The sequence below is a fragment of the Schistocerca piceifrons genome, chromosome 8, assembly GCF_021461385.2.
Source record: "Schistocerca piceifrons isolate TAMUIC-IGC-003096 chromosome 8, iqSchPice1.1, whole genome shotgun sequence".
NCBI classification, from domain to species: domain Eukaryota; kingdom Metazoa; phylum Arthropoda; class Insecta; order Orthoptera; family Acrididae; genus Schistocerca; species Schistocerca piceifrons.
In genome coordinates, this window is record NC_060145.1 from 377919246 (window position 1) to 377939943 (window position 20698).

Here is a 20698-nt window from a genome sequence, read left to right on the forward strand (position 1 = left end):
ATTAAACTAATCGCAGGAGAGGTAGATGCCAGACTGAATTATTTGAAAGAATTCTCAAGAAGTGTAGTAGGACACAGCTTACAAAATATTCGTTCGACCGATCATTCAATATTACTTCTCTGTGTGCCCTTACCGCGTAAGACTGATAGAAGAAATTGATGCGGCCCAAAGAAGAGCAGCGTGTTTTGTCACGGGACCGTTAGGTAAGCTCAAAAGCATTAGAGAAATTCTTGTCCATCTCCGTTGGCAAACGATTCACAAGAGGCGTGGAGGGTAGATGTGTCTTGCAGTTAAAAATTCCGAGACCGTAAATTCCTACGAAATTCGACCACCATACTCTTTCCAACTTATATAGTGCACGCGTTGCAAGTCGTTGTAAGATATGAGGTGCCTTTGAATTTGTCTGTTGTGCTAATAATCAGGTACATTCGCTTGCCTGATGGCTTCCGGTAAGATTTAAGCAATTGACGGAACGTAGCAAAAATATCATATATACAAGGTGCATCTCGTGTGTGAATGGATGATGACGAAAAGAACCAAAATTGTATAATGAATTCAAATTTTGGTTAGATTATTAGAGCGAAAAATAAATTTTTTGAGTATATCAGGCTCGAACTGAAGCATGAAAAAGTGTAAACAGTAGCTTGACGCCAAAGAATACAGTTCTACAAACCGTCACGTGGTTAACAGGAAACAAAACAACATCATTGTTATTGATACTAGTCTTGCGGGGCTAGGGAGCTAGTGCAGATTACAGACTAGAGAGGATATAGCTCTCTAGCGCAGATGAAAGAGCCCTAGAGCAGACGTGTTCCTTTTTTTTTTTTTTTTTTCTTTGTGAGTGGAGCTTCTTGCGCCATCTATTTGGTCATTGGGTTTTAAAATTTGTGAGGAGCACTGGACGGAATGGCAGAAGAAGCAGTTGGAGCAGCAGCAATCGGTAAGCTATGTTTTACGGGAGTGTGTGATTCTTCAGTCCAGAGTCATGCCATTTCATCATTAACCGCAGTTTGTACGTTCTACATCCACAGAATACCAGAATCGCTAGTCCAGAGTCATCTCATACTCAACTAAAATCCGTCTCACCAATTGAGCATGCCGCTCCACTTCACAAAAAAGCCGGTATTACCACTAACAGAGCCAATTACAACGTGTAGATTTTTTCCCACTATCGTCTTCACTAATGTAGAAGTTGACACGAGCACTACATACATTTCCACCAAACTGGATCTGTAATAAAAGTATCAACTAGATTCATTCTCAGGACTGGGTATCTGTAAGTCTTCGCAGAAGTGCATGACTGTTCTGCACCTCACTCCGTTTCACAGTTCGTAATGGCATTCTCATTAAATTGTTCGCGAGAGGTTTTAGTCGCATATTAAAATTCGCGGCCTTCGGAGACAGAATTTTCACAGAATCATTTAAAATTGTATAGATCAGATATATTTTTTGTTCCGTAGGTGCATGGCGAAGAGATCCGCAAGGACGTAGCACACGTCACAAGCAAGATTACATAATACGTAATTACAAAGAAAAAGATATATTACAGTATACCTGCCGAAAATTCTAAGTGATATGGTCCTCTTGGATGTGGAATGATTAAAAATATCTTAAACAGTTTTCATTTAAAAAGTAATGACAAACTAGTAACAAAACACGTAAATGAACATGCGATAGTTGTTAGGCTATTGTAGCCACGCATGATCAAAGAGAAAATCAGTTTTCAACAGTTATTTACATTGACCACTTTTCTACACTGGAGACATACAGACGTCAAATTTTTGGTAATACATTATTTGATATTGTTAATAGTGGTGGGTTATACGCATCAGTCGGTTCTTCCAAGAAATTCGCCAATGGACTAGAATGTGTTTACTACCAATAAAGCTTTTAGCCTCTTCTTTAGCTAAATTTTAGTAGTTAAACCTTTTATGATTGCTGGCAGGTTATTGAAAACGTGTGTTCATGAATAATGGACACCTTTCTGGACCAACGGAAGAGACTTTAAATACTTGTGCAGATTGATCCTATTTCAAGACATTTTTCCGTGAACTGTTTGTTGGTCTGAAAAATAGATATATTATTTAATAAAAATTTCTTTAAGGAAAATTATAATGGGGACAGTACTCAGAGTCTCCAGGACCTTGAAGTGGCCTTTCAAATACGTTCTGGAGATCAGGCGGCAAATAATTCACTCGGAAAACTTTAGCATGGCTTGATGAATTACTCCGGAGAATGATTTCATATGACATTATGAAATGGAATTAAGAGAAGTACGATACACCATTTATTTTTATTTCATCTATGTCTGATTTGTTTAGGTGCTTCAGCAGTTCTTAGGTATTCTTCTCCCAGTTGAATTTGTTATGAAGCTGTACCCAAGAATTTAAGTGTCAACCTCTACTATCAGCTTATCGTCATATTTTAGCCACATGCTGAGGTTTTTCACAACAATTTATTACTAGGTCAGTCGTGTGGTATTAGGTTGAGGAAGTTAAGGTAGTTAACCCCAGATATATCCGAAACGAAAAATATATCGAGGTGAGACTTTCGCAGAGCTATAGCGGATAAAGTGACGAACTACTGACGTACGAAGGTAATTTAACACTTGTGCCAGCAGAATAATGATACCTACTTTTTCAAAAATGAGACTGCAAACTTTTTCTATGCCATTGGAAGAGCCAATGCAAGAGAAGGTCAAAGCCATAATAAGTGTGCTACTTGATTTAATAATATTTGTACCGCAGTCCTGGTATCAGGGGAAGAGGTCCGAAGGAATTCTACCCTTCTGTACCAGACGGAAGTAATCGCGTAACTAAGGTGGGTTCCTGTATTTTTCTCTCTTCTCGGATGGGCCACCTAAGGAACAAGTAACAATTTTAATTCCTTATTCGTTGTTCTCTTCTTCTTCCAAATTCAATACGATTTCTCTAACACTTCTCTTCAACTTTCACATTATTCTTTTCTTACTGCATGTTTACTGCATTGACTGAACTTTTTGTTCACGTCTTATGTCACAAAGACTAGGAAATCTCTTTGGGTAATCTATTGTTTTGCATTTGATATACCTAAATGTCCAAAAAATACTAGTATTCTTTTTGTCATTACATCTGTTATGTTTTCTATCTTTGAATACATTTCATCATTACCGGTACTACCTAATTTCCAACATTCCGTTGTTTTGCGTGGGGCTACTATCTTCCTAATGATTCGCCCTTCTAGAATTTCTAATTTATCTGAATTACAGTTTAATGTTAGCTATCACTTGCACATACATATTCTGGCTCCACTACTGCACTTGTAGACACGTATTTTGTATGGTAGAAGTATTTGGTTATAACATATACCCTTTTCATATGATGTACCCCCGTACCCCCTTCTCTATAGCACCTTTCCGCAAACCATCTTCTTGCCTTATCTCCCCAAGACATTTCAATTTTTTAACGTTTTGTATCTGACCATTTTCCGTTTTCGGATATTGTGGTATATTATTAATATTTTTAAAAATTTTCTTTGCAGAAAGTGTTAAACCGACGCTACTGGCTATTTCTTCTAAAAGATTAATTTGTGTTGCAGCAGATGTTGAATTTTCAAGAAGTATAGCAAAGTCACCTGCAAGTACGAGGCAATTTATTACAATATATGTGTTTCCTCTTCCCAGCCTTATTGATGAAAACTTATATTCATACAGTTTTTCGTTACAAATTCTCACGATTTTTTCTAGAACAGAATTAAAAAGAACTGTTGAGAGGCTTTCACCTTGCCATACACCTGGGTTTATTTAGACGGGATGAGACATTTCTCACATATGTTTCACTTTAGATACAGTGTCTGTTTTTCACGAATTAGATTTGTTAACTTAGGCTTTACAGCAAATACTCGGATTAGTTTGAAATCAACAAGTACACAAAAGTTATTGTATCTCAAGAGATTGGTAATTAACTACTTAGAGTTTTTATGGTAGGTAACTTCGGTGCCTAAACGGCAATCGTATTTCAATAGTATATGCAAAGCACAACTTTTTATGTTATTAACATTAATATGAATGCCATGTTTTGCATTAGACTATCTGACATTACATCCTCATATGATTAAACCCAGGGAGCTAACGAATTGTGAAATGCAGCTAGAAAATATTCATAAAAATAATTTATTAATACTCTCATAGCAGTAGGCTGGAACTGAAAATTAAAAATCAGAAGAAGAAAAAAGTTCTAAAAATCCTGCTGGATATCAACAAAAATGCCACATTACACGGCCGATTTCCTTTCCAATCCTTCCCTTACCCGAGCTTGCGCTCCGTCTCTAATGACCTCGTTGTCGACGGGACGTTAAACACTAACCACCACACTAACCACCCGCCACATTACATTAATACACAGGAAATAAACTTTAAAAGAGATTTCTTCAACTTTGATGGCATCTATAACACTATGTTTGTTTATTAAACTTCACATCTGTTCACGTTAAGGCATTTATAGCATTTTTTCATTAATTCTATTTTTAGTGTCGACTGGCATAACTGAAGGTAAGCAAAATATACACTCCCGGAAATTGAAATAAGAACACCGTGAATTCATTGTCCCAGGAAGGGGAAACTTTATTGAGACATTCCTGGGGTCAGATACAACACATGATCACACTGACAGAACCACAGGCACATAGACACAGGCAACAGAGCATGCACAATGTCGGCACTAGTACAGTGTATATCCACCTTTCGCAGCAATGCAGGCTGCTATTCTCCCATGGAGACGATCGTAGAGATGCTGGATGTAGTCCTGTGGAACGGCTTGCCATGCCATTTCCACCTGGCGCCTCAGTTGGACCAGCGTTCGTGCTGGACGTGCAGACCGCGTGAGACGACGCTTCATCCAGTCCCAAACATGCTCAATGGGGGACAGATCCGGAGATCTTGCTGGCCAGGGTAGTTGACTTACACCTTCTAGAGCACGTTGGGTGGCACGGGATACATGCGGACGTGCATTGTCCTGTTGGAACAGCAAGTTCCCTTGCCGGTCTAGGAATGGTAGAACGATGGGTTCGATGACGGTTTGGATGTACCGTGCACTATTCAGTGTCCCCTCGACGATCACCAGTGGTGTACGGCCAGTGTAGGAGATCGCTCCCTACACCATGATGCCGGGTGTTGGCCCTGTGTGCCTCGGTCGTATGCAGTCCTGATTGTGGCGCTCACCTGCACGGCGCCAAACACGCATACGACCATCATTGGCACCAAGGCAGAAGCGACTCTCATCGCTGAAGACGACACGTCTCCATTCGTCCCTCCATTCACGCCTGTCGCGACACCACTGGAGGCGGGCTGCACGATGTTGGGGCGTGAGCGGAAGACGGCCTAACGGTGTGCGTGACCGTAGCCCAGCTTCATGGAGACGGTTGCGAATGGTCCTCACCGATACCCCAGGAGCAACAGTGTCCCTAATTTGCTGGGAAGTGGCGGTGCGGTCCCCTACGGCACTGTGTAGGATCCTACCGTCTTGGCGTGCATCCGTGCGTCGCTGCGGTCCGGTCCCAGGTCGACGGGCACGTGCACCTTCCGCCGACCACTGGCGACAACATCGATGTACTGTGGAGACCTCACGCCCCACGTGTTGAGCAATTCGGCGGTACGTCCACCCGGCCTCCCGCATGCCCACTATACGCCCTCGCTCAAAGTCCGTCAACTGCACATACGGTTCACGTCCACGCTGTCGCGGCATGCTACCAGTGTTAAAGACTGCGATGGAGCTCCGTATGCCACGGCAAACTGGCTGACACTGACGGCGGCGGTGCACAAATGCTGCGCAGCTAGCGCCATTCGACGGCCAACACCGCGGTTCCTGGTGTGTCCGCTGTGCCGTGCGTGTGATCATTGCTTGTACAGCCCTCTCGCAGTGTCCGGAGCAAGTATGGTGGGTCTGACGCACCTATGTCAATGTGTTCTTTTTTCCATTTCCAGGAGTGTATTTTGGAAGCTTCTGTTTGTGTTGGTTCGGGAAGTGTGGGCCAGAGCTAATGAACGGATGAATTTGGGAAACCTCCGAAAACTATCTCGAAGTGGTCGGTAGAATCAACTTTGCCGCCTGGAAATGTACCATGATAATCGTCGTCTCTCCAGTTTGTCACATTGTTGTGCAGCATCCGTACAGAATTCGTACCTCTCTAATTGTATGTGGCGCTGTTTTGCCCTCATAGACTTTGAGAAGGTCCCAATCACGGACAGCACAGTTTTCGACCTTGGAATTTCACATTTTTGTCTCTCTTCTCTACCAGAGAAAATGGTATTTTCTTCTTTCGAGTAATGTCTTTGCACAGCTCTGTTCTTCCCAGTGTATTACAATTGCTCTGTCGTATAAAATTGATGCAGCATTAGGAAGCCATCATCGATTTTCTTTTTCCACAGACAGATGGTAAACTACTGTTGTGATTTTGCGCATTATGGGGAGTGGGCGTCCTTATGGGAATTGGGAATGGATGACTAGCACGTATAACGCTGCCATGTTCTTGTGTTGGGATTCGGCGGCCGAATCCAAGGACCAAGGTGTTTAGATGGGCTCCCGTCTATAATTCTGTAAGGGCTGATCGAGAAAGTGTTGAAGACACTATTTTGGTAGGGTTCTGTAAAGGTTCGTATTCGTCTCGAATGCACAATGGCGCTGATATGCAGCTGCACCAAGCAATCGGCTTCATTTTCAGAATAACAACTGAGAAAACCCAAGAAATACATGGTTTAAACGACAAGTGTTTACAACGTACTATAGTGGTGTTGAGGAAGCCGAGACCAGCAAACTGACACAGGACACTTGGGTTCTACACGCCGGGCAACAGCCTCAGATCAGCCTACAAAAATCACTTAAGCTACAGCGCATGAGCGCCGCGTGATATTTTGGCTAAAATCGTCCTTGAATGTTAAGAAACCCGTTGTTCTTGTACTTATAAAAAGTGCAGTTGACTTTACCGCGAGGGCAATGAAGGAAAAACGATATTGTAAACGTTACGCAAAAACTAATCACGTTCATAACTCGATCTAAACTTCACTTTTACAAGCACAGTGGTTTCGTAATAAGAATGCAAGAGAAACAAAGCGATTCAATCGTTAATTTTTGCTGTTAAAATTAACAATATTTTGAGGCAGAATTTATACATACGTCAACAAAACATTTTGTAGGGGTAAGAGAAAGGGGTTTTTAAGATACTACGACTACTTTAGCCACAATATTGTGCGGTGCGCATGCTGTGTAGCTTAGGTGGATTTAGAAAGCCAATTTGGGACTCTTCCCCGGTTTGACGGACAACAAGTGTCCTGTATGAATTTTTCGTCTCGGCTTCACCTACACCACTATGGTAAGTTGTAAACAACTATCGTTTACAGCTTGTGTAGCGATTGCAACAGCTGCAGCAGACTACATAACGGAGCGGTTGGTATTTAACAAATACACAGTTTAATTGAATCGCAGACTGCTAGAAATTCTAGAGAATCCACTAATGAATAAATAGACTGTACCCAGATACTAGGAGGGGGCATGTGCATCCTCGTGCCCCCCACACTTCTCCTCCCGCACCCACCTCAGAGGACGCATATGGTCACAACAATAAAAAAAGGTAATAATGACACTATTAAATGAATGTTATCCTTAATAGCTGCTCTAAGAAAACACAGATTTTTGTGAATAACGTGGTAAATCTAATGTGGTAGCGACATGGATACTTCAGCTGTATGTTAAGTGCTTCAATATTTTACAACACGCGCCACTTATCAACTTTCGGTTGTTTCAGTTATGTCTGTTTAATCATCATCACATTATTTGTATTTGTTAAACTGACATGCAAACATGAAATTTAATGTAAATTACCTGAAACGGTTCGTGCCTAAAATCACCTATTGTGACTGGTAGCAGTTATTATACACCCTATTAGTCCAGTCAAATAGCAGATATACCTTGCAAAAGGTGGGGTAGAAGAGTTTATTTTTTCAACTCGTTCATATGGTTGGAAAGATTAGAAAACCGAGTTTTGCCAACAAAATTTCACTTGGGAAAACTTTCTGCAGTCAAAAAACTTGGAAAATTTCGGCCTTTTTTCAGTTTTTCCAAAATATCTCAGTTTCATTTGCTCCTATCGCTTTAACGTCTAGTTTCTTTTTTAAAGAGCACAAAATTCTCTACAAATTCGATTCTTGCTATTTTTTCCTACTCCCAATATCTAAGGCGCTACAGCGCCTCAAAAAATACCAATTTTTACAAATTTTCGGAATAGTGGCAAGATACCTTATTTTTGAACACTATTTTTTCAGTTTCTGTTTGTGTAGTATAAATACATTATACACCATGTTATATGTTGGAATTTACCACCTCACTTTCAGGTATTCAATTTCTCTGTATGCAACTTGAGGATTGCTGGGCACCCAACTATTGTCATTCTTACATCACTACCTGAAGTTCACTATGGGCCACCTCAGCCCTGGTATTTGTAAAACTATAAATATAAATCATTAAGACACACAGGCACACACACACACGCGCGCGCGCGCTCTCAAAATAAATTGTCTCAGGAAACTGAACAATTATTAGCTGCAATAGGCAACCTAATTAGGTAGGTAATTATTCTTGTGTATAAAAGCCACACAGTTGACATTAAAAATAGGTAGCTTTATTGCAATTAAAATGCACTGTCAGTTACTAAAAAATGTTGACAGTTCTGGGTGTGTAGTACTTGTAACATCGCACTTTAGCGTACCTGAGACAGATATGAACATCACTTCCAACGTTTTGATGGGCCAGGTTCCTCATTGTCACCAAAAATACCTTGAGTTACGGATTCATGGTCTGTACATAGAGTTGATCCCAGATTGACCTCTTCTTTAGGCAGCGAGTCAGCCTCAGCAAGTTCGTTGATTTCGTCAGCGGTTTCCTCAACATCATCCATAACATCTTCTTCACTGTCTTCATATAAAAATTTTGGCACGTTTTCGCAATTGACCCCAATACATTTTTTGCAAATTGAAGAACATTTCAAACCCGCTTTTCTGCAGGAGCACACTCCGCCACAGTTCAGCTTGCATAAGCATGAAACAATGTGAAGAAGTGCTTCAGGTGCTGGATCTTCGCTCATTATAACGGGTATTGGACCGTGGTCACTGTGATTCCAGCTCCATTTATCAGGAGGTTTCCAGTTTCCCATCCAAATTTGGACTTGTTGGTAAGTCCGCAGCGAATGATGATGTGCAGCATCTTGTGTAGGTGGCAACCGTGCAAATTTCAGTTTGCTTTTTGTGGCAGACTTGGCGAATAGCTGGTACCGTAATTGGTCTAGTGTGTGGGAACTGCCGACACCTCCACTATACAATGCGATAGTAACCTGTTCTCCTGCTGTTATTATTTCTTCACGGGTAGCATGTGGTTTATTGAACGTGCAAAGCGCTAAGGTTAGGTGTTCATTTTTCGCAACAATATTGCAGCACTTAATTTTTCCTTGACCAAAAAAAGCAGATGATGTATCACCTCCGCTAAAGGCGTGAGTGAACGGAATATATTCACTGTCTAACTTGTAAGATGCAGTGGAAAACCACTTGTCTTCTGCATTTCCTCTTCCTGGCTTTAAGAAAAATAAGGTTTCAATGCCTTGCCCCAAACCGGTCATGAGCACAACCAGGTCAACACCTTCTCCTACAATGACAACACTTCGAAAATCTTTGGTTCTTGAAATAGCAGATGTTACAATCATAACGTCAGCATCTTCTTGTGCCTGGTGCACTTCAATGTGTGATCAAACGCATCTTGTTTCGTTCGTTGTACAAGAACTTGTCTTGAGGGACTTGGTTCACCATCTCTGATTCAACTACAACGTCAACCGAAGAATGTTTTTTGGACCTACGAATCCTCTCAGCACTCTTTGTGCTACATTTGTCTCCCTCACATGGATACCCATAAAATACAATAGAAAATTGAGATCCAAAATGACGTTGCAGGTAAGAAACATAGCTTTGGGCTATTTTCTTATAAGTGATCATTAACGTCAATCAACTGTAGAAAATGTACGGCACCTGCATGCAATCGTATTACATATTGTAACACAAATAAACTTCACGCAATCCGACGTGAATGTGTCCGTAGTTACTGAATATGATGCTGTTTGTCCTGGCCCTGCAGCAGAGTGAGATGGCAAATTCCAATGAATAACGTGATGAGTAATATGTTTATACTACACAAATAGAAACTGAAATAACAATGTTCAAAAATTAGGTAATTTGCCACTTTGCTCGAAATTAAAAAAATTGGTATTTTTTGACGCGCTGTAGCGCCTTAGATACTGGGAGTAGAAAAAAATGGTAAGAATCAAATTTGTAAAGAATTTTGTGCTCTTTACAAAAGAAAATAGACGTCAAAGCGATAGGAGCAAATGAAACTGAGATATTTTGAAAAAAACTGAAAAAATTCCGAAATTTTCGAAGTTTTTTGACTGCATAAAGTTTTCTCAAGAGAAATTTTGTTGGCAAAACTTGATTTTCTAACCTTTCCAACAATATGAACGAGTTAAAAAAATAAAATCTTCTACCCCACCTTTTGCAAGGTACAGGCTTTTTTTTCTGACAGTTTGACTGGACTATATAATGATTCTTGGAAAATCCGCACCTCACGTTAACATACCAAAGTCGCTGTTTACATATTTTTCTTAGCCAGGGTGGATTTTCGGTTAACCTATAGAACAAACTGCGACAATTGACTTGTCCTGGTTTCTAAACAATGCCCTTAAGTTAAAAAAAAAGTCTTCGTAGAAACGCAGAATCACTTTACAGTTTTGCAAACGCTATTCGAAGAACTGTACCCGTTTTGAAAATCATTGTCAAGAAGGAGCTGATGGCGTGAAACGTGGAAAAGATTAAATTCATTGGTATGTAATATTCCCAGAGCGCTCAGACATTCAAGGTGGCTCTTCTACTACTATTGCTAAAACTGTAGTACCACTTCTCTCATCAGTTACTTTATGTCACTGGCTTGTTTGCTTTCCCAAACTTCCAGTATCTTGAAATGTTTTTGTATAATATTCACAAAGGCACCTCATGATGGCTTGGGCAAAACCGGGATACCTTTCAGCATACAAGTACACCACTGCTGTGTGAGTGTTGACGATTTTCGCCCTAAATGAAAACCCATATCGACTTTTCCAACTGTAGGAACATTGTGAAAGAGTGAATACCTTCACTGAACTAGTTTTATTATCGTTATATCAGGGTGCAGAGTGACACATTTCAAGCAAACACGTAAACAGAAGGACGGTACCAGAGTTAAGACTTTGTCTTTGTGGGACTCCTTCTTCTGTGGTTTGCGGTGTTGTTATGTGTACTATTTTACCATGTTCCGTACATGTTTCAAAGGTCATGAAATGAAAATTTGGGAAATTTTTAAAGAATCTGTTGTGAGAATGGAATACAACATGGATTTATTTTTAAATGTAATACCCCTCAATTTTTATGGTCTTACGCTAGCGCTGGACAAGCTTCCTAGTTTCACGTGCAAGGAATTCTTGGCAACGTGTGTGTTACCAGCTATACACCGCTGCCGGAACTTCCTCGCCATTAGCGAGCTTCTTTCAGGGGTTAAAAAAGTCATGATCTGAAAGTGCCAGGTCCGGAGAATATGGGGGATGGGGCAAGACGATCAGATCTCCCTGCACACATTCATGCGCCTTTCTTTCATTTCTGATGTCAAATGTTTTGGCACCCACCTCGCACACACTATCTTGAACATCAGTACGCCGTGAAAAGTATGGTGGGCTGATCGGACACTAATGTTCATCGTTCTGCGATACCACTCCCTATCACACACTTGTTTTCCCGTATCACCTCTCACTGTGTTGTTCTCCGTGACAGCGCAGCGAGAGCGTCATGGATGTGGCGAATATTCAACACACAGTACACCCTACACCCGTTTACCGGTGTTCCACTCAAACAGCTGTCACAATATTGCACTACCATCCAGTGGTGATTTTCGATTGGTCTCAACCCTTCAGCTAATTGTAATCTGATGACACTCTGCTACTCCACATCTACAAGGATGTGGCCATCTTGTTTCACTGATCTCCAGCATCCCATTAGCGAGGCAGTTGTACGACACCAACATAAAATAACAAAGAATGACAAACTTTGTCGAAGTTTCGTATTTTAGTGCAACTTTGCCGGTTATTTTCTGAACAGACGTTATATTTCGTTGAAGTCTTTTCGAAGGCTGTTTCCAGTGGCAAAGAAAGAAAAATATAGTTCCATAAAAAACAAAGTTGTTGTCATAATTCAGCAGCTATGAAGGTTACAAATTACTAGTGTACCTCAGAAAATTTTCCACGGTGTCCACTATAACTCGGCGAAAACTGAACTGCTATATCCTTAGACTGCTCTTTCTGTCACACTCATAACATTTCCCCATACATTAACGTAAATGACTTGTTTTTCTCTAACGTAAATGACTTGTTTCTCTCTCTGTCAAACAGTAAATGATTTCACCTTCTCTGATTTCACTTCTTGCTCTTTTCATGTCTTAATTCCCTTCTTTCCCAATATATTCATCAGTAGTATTTATTGCATTCCTGTTTCTCTCCCTCTTTCTCTAACTTTTCTCTGTTCTACTCATGAACGAATGTCAACTGTGTTTACCTTTTCTTCTTTCTTTACTATAGTAATTATGAAATATTTTATACTGTTGTATATTAGATAAAACATGTAATATGCTTATCATAATGAATGTAAAGCAAAATATGTAGAATGCTAGTTACATATAAGGGAGGGTTAAATAATTACATACATAAAATACTCGAAATGGCCTGTCTTTATGTGCCTCAATGCGTATACAGGGCGTCCCAGGAGGAATGCTCAATATTGCGGTACATGACAGAAACGAACACCTACAGAAAAAAAATCATATTGGCATGTAACATATTCCGAATGGCTTCAGAGATAGAACACATATAATGTACATATCTGTCTCTGGGTTAGTTGCGTGCATGTATGTCTCTTACCCACTCTACTCTTTCGCATTTTCTTCTACCCTTACCTAACACGCTGCTGTCAACTAGCCCGATGAACATGGAGTGGTCCATGGCGTATTGTGAGTGACGTAGTGCGAGGGATTGAGATTGCATCAGAGTGAAGCATACGTTTATACAGTATATGCGCTGGCTAAAATGCCAACATCTACACTAATGAGGGATATACAGATATTGTAAATGTTTACGGCTTCTGCGATGGGGCTGCACTTGACGCTGTCGAAGAATACCTCTGGCTCTTTCCGGCATGTCGAATTCCTGATCGTGAATTGAATTGTTTGCAAGAGTTTTCAGTACATTACGTGAAACAGGTTTCCTTCCAAGTCCAAGTGTAGTAAAGTTCAATAGCTTGTGCACGAACAGCAACACATTGTTGAAAAAGTGCAGCATCACAACCTGAATTTTAAATGTAAATCGTCATTTGCTTCCCTTAATATTATTCAATGAAGAAGCCACGTTTGCAGGGAACGGAATCGACAACACATTTTTTTTATCACTGTTTTGGTGCGGCGTGACCAGTAACATGAATGCGGTGAATGATCGATAGCTATTTCAGAAGACCGAATTGTGGAAAATAATTACTTGCATTATTGGAAAATTCGTTTGTTGAACAGCCTGAGGACGCTCTTTTGACCACACGAATTTGAGTGTACTTCCAACATGACGGATCCCCTACACATGTTTACCAGTCGTGTGACAGGTCCGCAGTTTAGCACAGTAGGCTCGCCGTGTAAGTTATTTCTAACTGCATAGCATAAACACAGATAGAGGGCGAGAGAGAGAGAGAGGGATGGAGGAACAGTTAGTGTAAATTAGTGAAACTATGTTGTATGTTAGGTAGAGAGGAGATTTGATTGCAAACTTTTTTCGGGGGGGGGGGGGGGGGGGGTGGGGAATGGACCTGCATGGTGATTAAAGGACAGAATCCGGGAGGAGTGTAGTCGTAAATGTATATTTAATGTTTTATTAAGTGGTCAACCAGTTTAAAGATAATGCAATGCAAGAAATACTGCAGAATGGAAAAAACTGCATATGTGAAACGAAGTATTTCGACATCAATCGCTGCTAGCAAGGAGGACAGTAGCAGAAGATGTAAAGAAACATCGTAAGCAACTTGCACTCCAACTTTATAAACCAAACCTTGTTTTTAACGTAGAATAAGCAAAAATTTACAAACGTATGCACCCAGTTCGCAGAATAACCACGGAAGATGCTTAATAAATAAAAGCGAAACACATTTGGTGTACATCCCTTTAATTAAATTGGAGCAAGCTCAACACGGATAACCAATAGTAACTGATTTCTGTCACCTTCTTGGGAAATTCTTCATCACACACTGCAGTTCCCCCTGAAAAATGCCGGCAATTTCTTGAAGAATGTCAGTTTTAAGTTCATCTAAAGTGTATGGATTTGATTTGTACACCTTCTCTTTTAAAATCGCTGGGGTTAAAACAGGGGTAAAAGGAGGCCATGCGTTGTTACTAATAACTCTGTCTTGAAACAAGTCATGGATTTCCTGTAATCAGATGCTCGATGTCTGTGCAGTCGCAGAGTCCTACTGAGAGGTTGCGAAATCACATTGTCTTTCAGTTAATTGGCCAAAGAATGGCTGTAAAATTTTTTCCACATATCTCTCACTGATAATTATTTCTTGGAAAAAAACAGAGCCTATCATTCTGTCACCGCTAAGAGGACCACACTCTTATTTTTTGATAATGCAAGGGTGGCTCGTGTATTACGTTAGCCTTTTCAGAACTACCGTGACGGCTATTTTGTGAATTAACGTATCCACTTAGGTGGAACCATTATTTGTCCGAAAGGAAAGTTAGGTGAGGGTCAGCTTCTCCGTCATGCACCCTATTCAGAATCCAATCACAAAATGGCAACCTCCAGCCTTTCTGCAGGGTCACCCGGTTTAAGTTCTTGCATTGCAGTTATATTTGGAAGTTCAGTAACTTTGTAGTCGCTTGAAGAGAGCCATAGGTAATTTCCATTTGCTGAGAAAGACGTCGAACTGAGTTTCTAGTAGACCTTACCAGAGCTTGCCCATTGTTATCCGTACTTTCTTCAATGAGTACTGTTGTAGCCTGCCTAATCATCAAATATGGGGTGACTAGGAAGCCTGCTTTCTCGGATCGCTAGACAACAATTCACGCAAATCGTATTAATGAATTTTATTTACAGAAAATAAATGACAATACTTAACTTTGAGAGAAGTAATACAGTTCCTAACTCGCTGCTATACAAGTGATGGCACTGTGGGAGTCGTAAAAATGCTAGTCTTCAACTGGGCCGCGGCCAGGCGGCGCGGGGCTTATGTCCTCTCATTGTCGAGACCGCTGCCGTCGGGTTGTCGTCCTAGACAGGATTCGGGCCGCGTGCAGTTGACTGATGTCTTCGTCACAGCCCTCTCTGCTCTAACGTTGCCAAAAGGCTAGCCGGCGCTTGATTTCAAGTCGGGACAAGTACTGCACGCAGTCGTCTGCCCTTCCTGTCAAGAAGACTTCCCATTTCACGAAATTTATCAACGAATCGATGAATCGTATTTCGACTGGAAACTTGAACTTCAGGAAATTCTTCTTGAAATAGTCTCCTCAGGTCACGCGCTAGTCCTGTATACATGAATACTCTTGGCGAATACAGTACTTGGTAGGTTGATCGGGGGAGAGGATCAAAGAGCGAGATCATCGGTCCCATCGGATTAGGGAAGGATGCGGAAGGAAGTCGGCCGTGCCCCATCAAAGGGATTTGCCTGAAGCGATGTAGGGAAATCACGGAAAATGTAAATCGGGATGGCCGGTCGCGGGTTTGAACCGTCGTCCTCCCGAAAGCAAGTCCAGTTTGATAACCACTGCGTCACCTCGCTCAGTGATACTTGTATTTCACCTGAAACACTTTCACTCAACACATTGTATTCCGTCGCCCAACAAACATGTGCTACCTGCGCAACAATAATCTACACAAACAAAGGCCTCTCAGCGGAGAGGAAATTGCAAAAAAAAACAAAAGCAAAAAAAAAAAAAAAAATGCGACGGTTGCGTTAAGAATTGCCCACCCAGCTGACCATCAAGATCGCGAGCCCTTACCCCGTTACATTTCCGTTTATGGGGTTGGACGAAGTCTGAGGTGTATAAACGAAAGGTGAAAAAATTGGAAATTTGTGGTGAGGTCTTATGGCAGACCAAATAGCTGAGGTCATAGGTCCCTAAGCTTACGCAGTACTTCATCTAATTTAAACTATCTTACGCTAAGGACTACACACACACACCCATGGCCGAGGGAGGACTCGAATCTCCGACGGGGGGGGGGGGGGGAGAGAGGGGGGGGGGGGAGCCACGCGGACCGTGACAAGGCGCCCGAGACCCCGGGGCGGAAAGGTGAATACGTGAAATACGCTGTTTGGTGACATCATAGACGTTGCTGCTCGCATCAGGGAAGGATCAGAGGCACTCAGACAAGCAACATGATAGGTTCTTCCAGGAGTGCACAAATGCACTGAAACTGACGGTGGAAATTCGAACACTTGTGAATTGTACAACTGCTGTAGTGTGACGTGTACGATAATGCTTAGATGTGAATATGCTAAAAAAAAACCTTTTGTAACACATATTTTGCATGGTTTACGAAATGTGCAAACACGGCAGTGTATTGAACAATACAGAAAATAAATAACAATATACATTAACTGTGTTCTGTTTCGGAAACTATTAGGAATAGTGTATACGTTTGTCCATATGAAGTTTATTGCTTGTCCCCATCATATCCACGAATAACGACCATTCCTCCTGGGACGCCCTATACGTACATGTTTACTATACTCAAGTCAAATCACGCATGAACGGAATAAGATCGCCTGCTTCCTACCGTGATGCTATAGAGCTGACAGAAAAACTGTTACAAAAATAAATAAATTTATCTGGGGCTATGACAGTATTGACAATAAGAGCAGTAAGAAAACTCCATGGCGTGGTACTCTCTTTACACATGAAATTTGTTCATAGAACATGTTCTTGTCTGCTTCAACAGAGGTAAAGCAGGTCCTCGAAGAAACACTACCAGCAAGAGTTCGAGAGGGCAGCGTCAAAGCTGAGGATGAAGCATCAACCAAGAAGGGAGAGGAACCAGCGCCGCAGGCGGAAGGTGATCCTGGGTGAGCCGCCTATTCATATACGTGATACATATCATAAAAGGCTTAGTGGGGATCAAGCAACAAATTCATTTGTTTTGAAAACTGGACAAGAGCACAAACGTAAATTCAACAACCGGTTTTCCCTTATTTTGGTACACGACGAGACGAATGTAGAATGAGTTTTGAGATTCTGTGAAGTGATTTACTTACTCCCTAAACTACTAGGGAGAAAGTTTGAATGTGTTGTTTGTTTTCGTAAATGATCAGTCAGTTACTTAATTAATCTATATTTAACTGTCACTAATGTTCTAATAGCACATTGTAATACTGACTGAGTTGACTATTACATTCTTACGGTAACAATCGACTATCAAAAAATCGTTTTGCAGTGCAGTAACCGGGCTAGAGTTCATTATCTGTCTAAATTCTCACGCTGCAAGTTGCGATATGAAAATGAATTTTAATTGTTAACGAATACAGGGTGTGTCATTATCTATTGCCACCTAGAATAACTCCGAAAGCACGATAGGAGTTGAGAAGTTTGTGGGAGAAAAGTTGTATGGGACAATGGGGACCATATATGACGTTGGTTTTTTGTTGCTAGGTGGGGTCGCGTCAGAGATATGAATGTCAACTTTGTTTTTTTTTAAAGGTGATGCTATACTTTGGTATTTATTTTCTGATAGCGGCTATCGAGACGAATCTAATGATGTGTAACAGTAAGGTCCTTGAAGGTCAACGGAGGTCATAAACGTGGCATGAACGTCCATCTACAGAAGGTGTTCGAAGTGATGACCATTGGTATCAATGCAGTGCTGCAATCTTGTTATCGTGGATTGATTCGTATTCCTTATCACATCGGCACTTATCGAAGCACATGCTCTGAAAATTCTCTTTCGCATATCTTCAGGTGTAGTTGGAACGCCTTTGTAAACAAGAAAAATACAGAGGCGTCAAGTTTGGCGAACGAGCCCGCCACGACACATTTCCTCCGCGTCCGATCCAACGATTTCAGAATTGTCTCTGCAACTCATTTCTATCATCAGCGAAAAATGTGTGGGACACCCATCGTGTTGATGCCACATTCTGTTCCATGTTCCTAAAGGTATTTCTTCCAATAACAGATCTAATGTTTCTTGCAGGAATGTGGTGTGCTTCCTACCATTAACATTTCCTTTGATGAAATAGGGGCCTATAATTCTGTCCTTCAGAATCCCACACCATACATTCACCGAAACGGTTTATCATGTGCAACTTGCCGCAGCCAATATGGATTTTCAGTTGCCCAATAAAGTATTTTATGTAAATTAACATTTCCATGGTTAGTGAATGTAGCCTCATCAGTAAATAAAATCAAATTAATAAATGTGTCATCCCCCTGAATCTGGAGCCCATCGGCAGAATTCTATGCGACGCATACAATCCGTACCAGTTAATTCTTGCTGGATACTGATACGGTAAGGATGATATTTATGGCGATGCAGAACACGAACAACACTACTCTGGCTCATGCCAGATTCCCTTGCTATTTGACCCGAAATAACACAAGGATCTAGAACCACAGTGGCAAGCGTACCAATTTCTGTTTCCTCGTTAGTAACTTTCCTGTGCCGGATATGTTTCCGATGCGTTAAAGATCCAGTTGTTCTCAGTTTATCATACACATATTTAAATGTACGACGTGTAGGGTGAGTACGTTGAGGATATCTTTCATCAGAGTATTAGTCTCTAGCTCTCAGCGAATTTCGTTGACATTCTCTGTAAATGAGATGCATATCGACTTGTTCTTCGAAGGAAAACATCATTCACATTCGACTGATTCGACTATACTACTTTACCGTTCTTATTAGTGTTGTACTGCGAAACTGTCGAACGGTGCTCACATGTCAATGGCACGTTAGATGGATACGCCGTATTCGGCGAATATTACTATTTGCACGATATACGAGAGAGAATTGTCAGAGTATGTGCTTCGATAAGTGCCGAAGTGGTAAGGAATACCACTCAGTCCATGATAGGAAGATTGCAGCACTGCATTGATACCAATGGTCGTCACTTCGAACATCTTCTGTAAATGGACGTTCATGCCAACTTCTTGGCCTTCGTTGATCTTCAAAGACCTTACTGTTACACATCATTGGATTTGTCTCGATAGCCGCTATCAGAAAAAAAGTACCAAACTATAGCATTCCATTAAAACAAAAAAAAACAATGTTCACCTTCATATCTGTGGCGCGACCCCACCTAGCAACCAAAAAGCCAACGTCATATTATGGCACCGTTGTCCCATGCAACTTTTGTCCACAAACTTTCAGCTACTATCATACTTTGGAGTTATTCTAGGTGGTAATAGTTAGTGACTCATCCTGTATATTCTTGCACTGACGATGCAAATGGGAGGACAAACCGTGGTTTTTAACACTTATAGGTGTTTTCACAATGCAGTGGAAACGTTACACCATCGTTTGTAGAATGTAATTTGACGATTTGTTCAGAGTTCCCTAACCAGGGCTTCCTGTTTCTCCGAGAGCATGAGGATAAGTAATACTTCCGAAATTTTATGTGCGAACTCTCAAAGCTTTTTAAATAAACCAACGTTATTAACATCCTACATCTTTATTCTTCACATCTACGTATTTGGAACCCTCTACCGCTAGAGGGCTCCTAATTGTAACGTGTAACATGGCGGTGTGTAGCGTTACCATGCTGGTGCGTGAGAAACATCGTTCTGTAATCGAGATTCACGCATCTGAAGAGTTCGTCTACACAAGGAGCACCTTTCCCTTGAGCATGACTGTTCCTGACGACACACGAGCGCTGAGACAACCGCAACAATCCGACGCCTTGGTTTCACTGACGTCCATCATCCTCCCTTCCCACTTGATCCCGTTCGATTTTCATGTGTTTCGAAATTTTAAAAAACACTTTCGAGGACTTCATTTTGGTTAATGATGACACGGAGAGTTGAGGTTGTGGTTCTGTCAACAAAGTTAAAGATTCTACAGTGGCGGTACCAAATAGTCTCTCGTTGAGAGAGATGTGTTCGTCGTCAGGGTGCCTATGTTGAGAAATAAATGAGTAGACGCGAAGAATAAAGATTTAAAATGTCAATAAGGATTCTTAAAAGCCTTAAAAGTCGTCACATAAAAATTTGGAGGGGTTTACGTTTGGTTGATTTGTGGGAGGGGACCACAAAACGAGATCATCGATCTCGTAGGATTGAGGAGGGATCTTTCAAAGAAACCATCCCGTTATTTGCCTGAAGCGATTTAAGGAAATCAGGGAAAACCTAAATCAGGATGGTCGTTTTGAATCGTAGGTGGGAGGCTCAGTGGCTGGAAGTGGTGGATAATAAGTTGCGAGCGGTGAAGGATTCTGTCCGACCGTGGCTTACCTCCTTCCGACAATGACGAGCTGAGGAAGTAGCCCTCACACGGCTTAGAATAGGACATTGTCTGTTGACACATGGTTTTCTGTTACGTCGTGAGGAGCCACCAACGTGTCAGACATGTGGGACACAGATGTCGATACGAC

General features: G+C 41.3%; 1 protein-coding gene across 1 annotated transcript in view; it reads left to right on the plus strand.

Annotated features, from left to right (window-relative positions):
- Positions 1 to 906: 906 nt before the first annotated feature.
- Positions 907 to 20698, plus strand: part of LOC124712360 (coiled-coil domain-containing protein 96-like) — a 198696-nt gene continuing 178904 nt past the window's right edge. The window contains exons 1-2 of the mRNA XM_047242654.1: positions 907 to 940; positions 17062 to 17185. Coding sequence (XP_047098610.1) covers positions 907 to 940; positions 17062 to 17185 — 158 coding nt within the window. The remainder of the gene's footprint in view (positions 941 to 17061; positions 17186 to 20698) is intronic.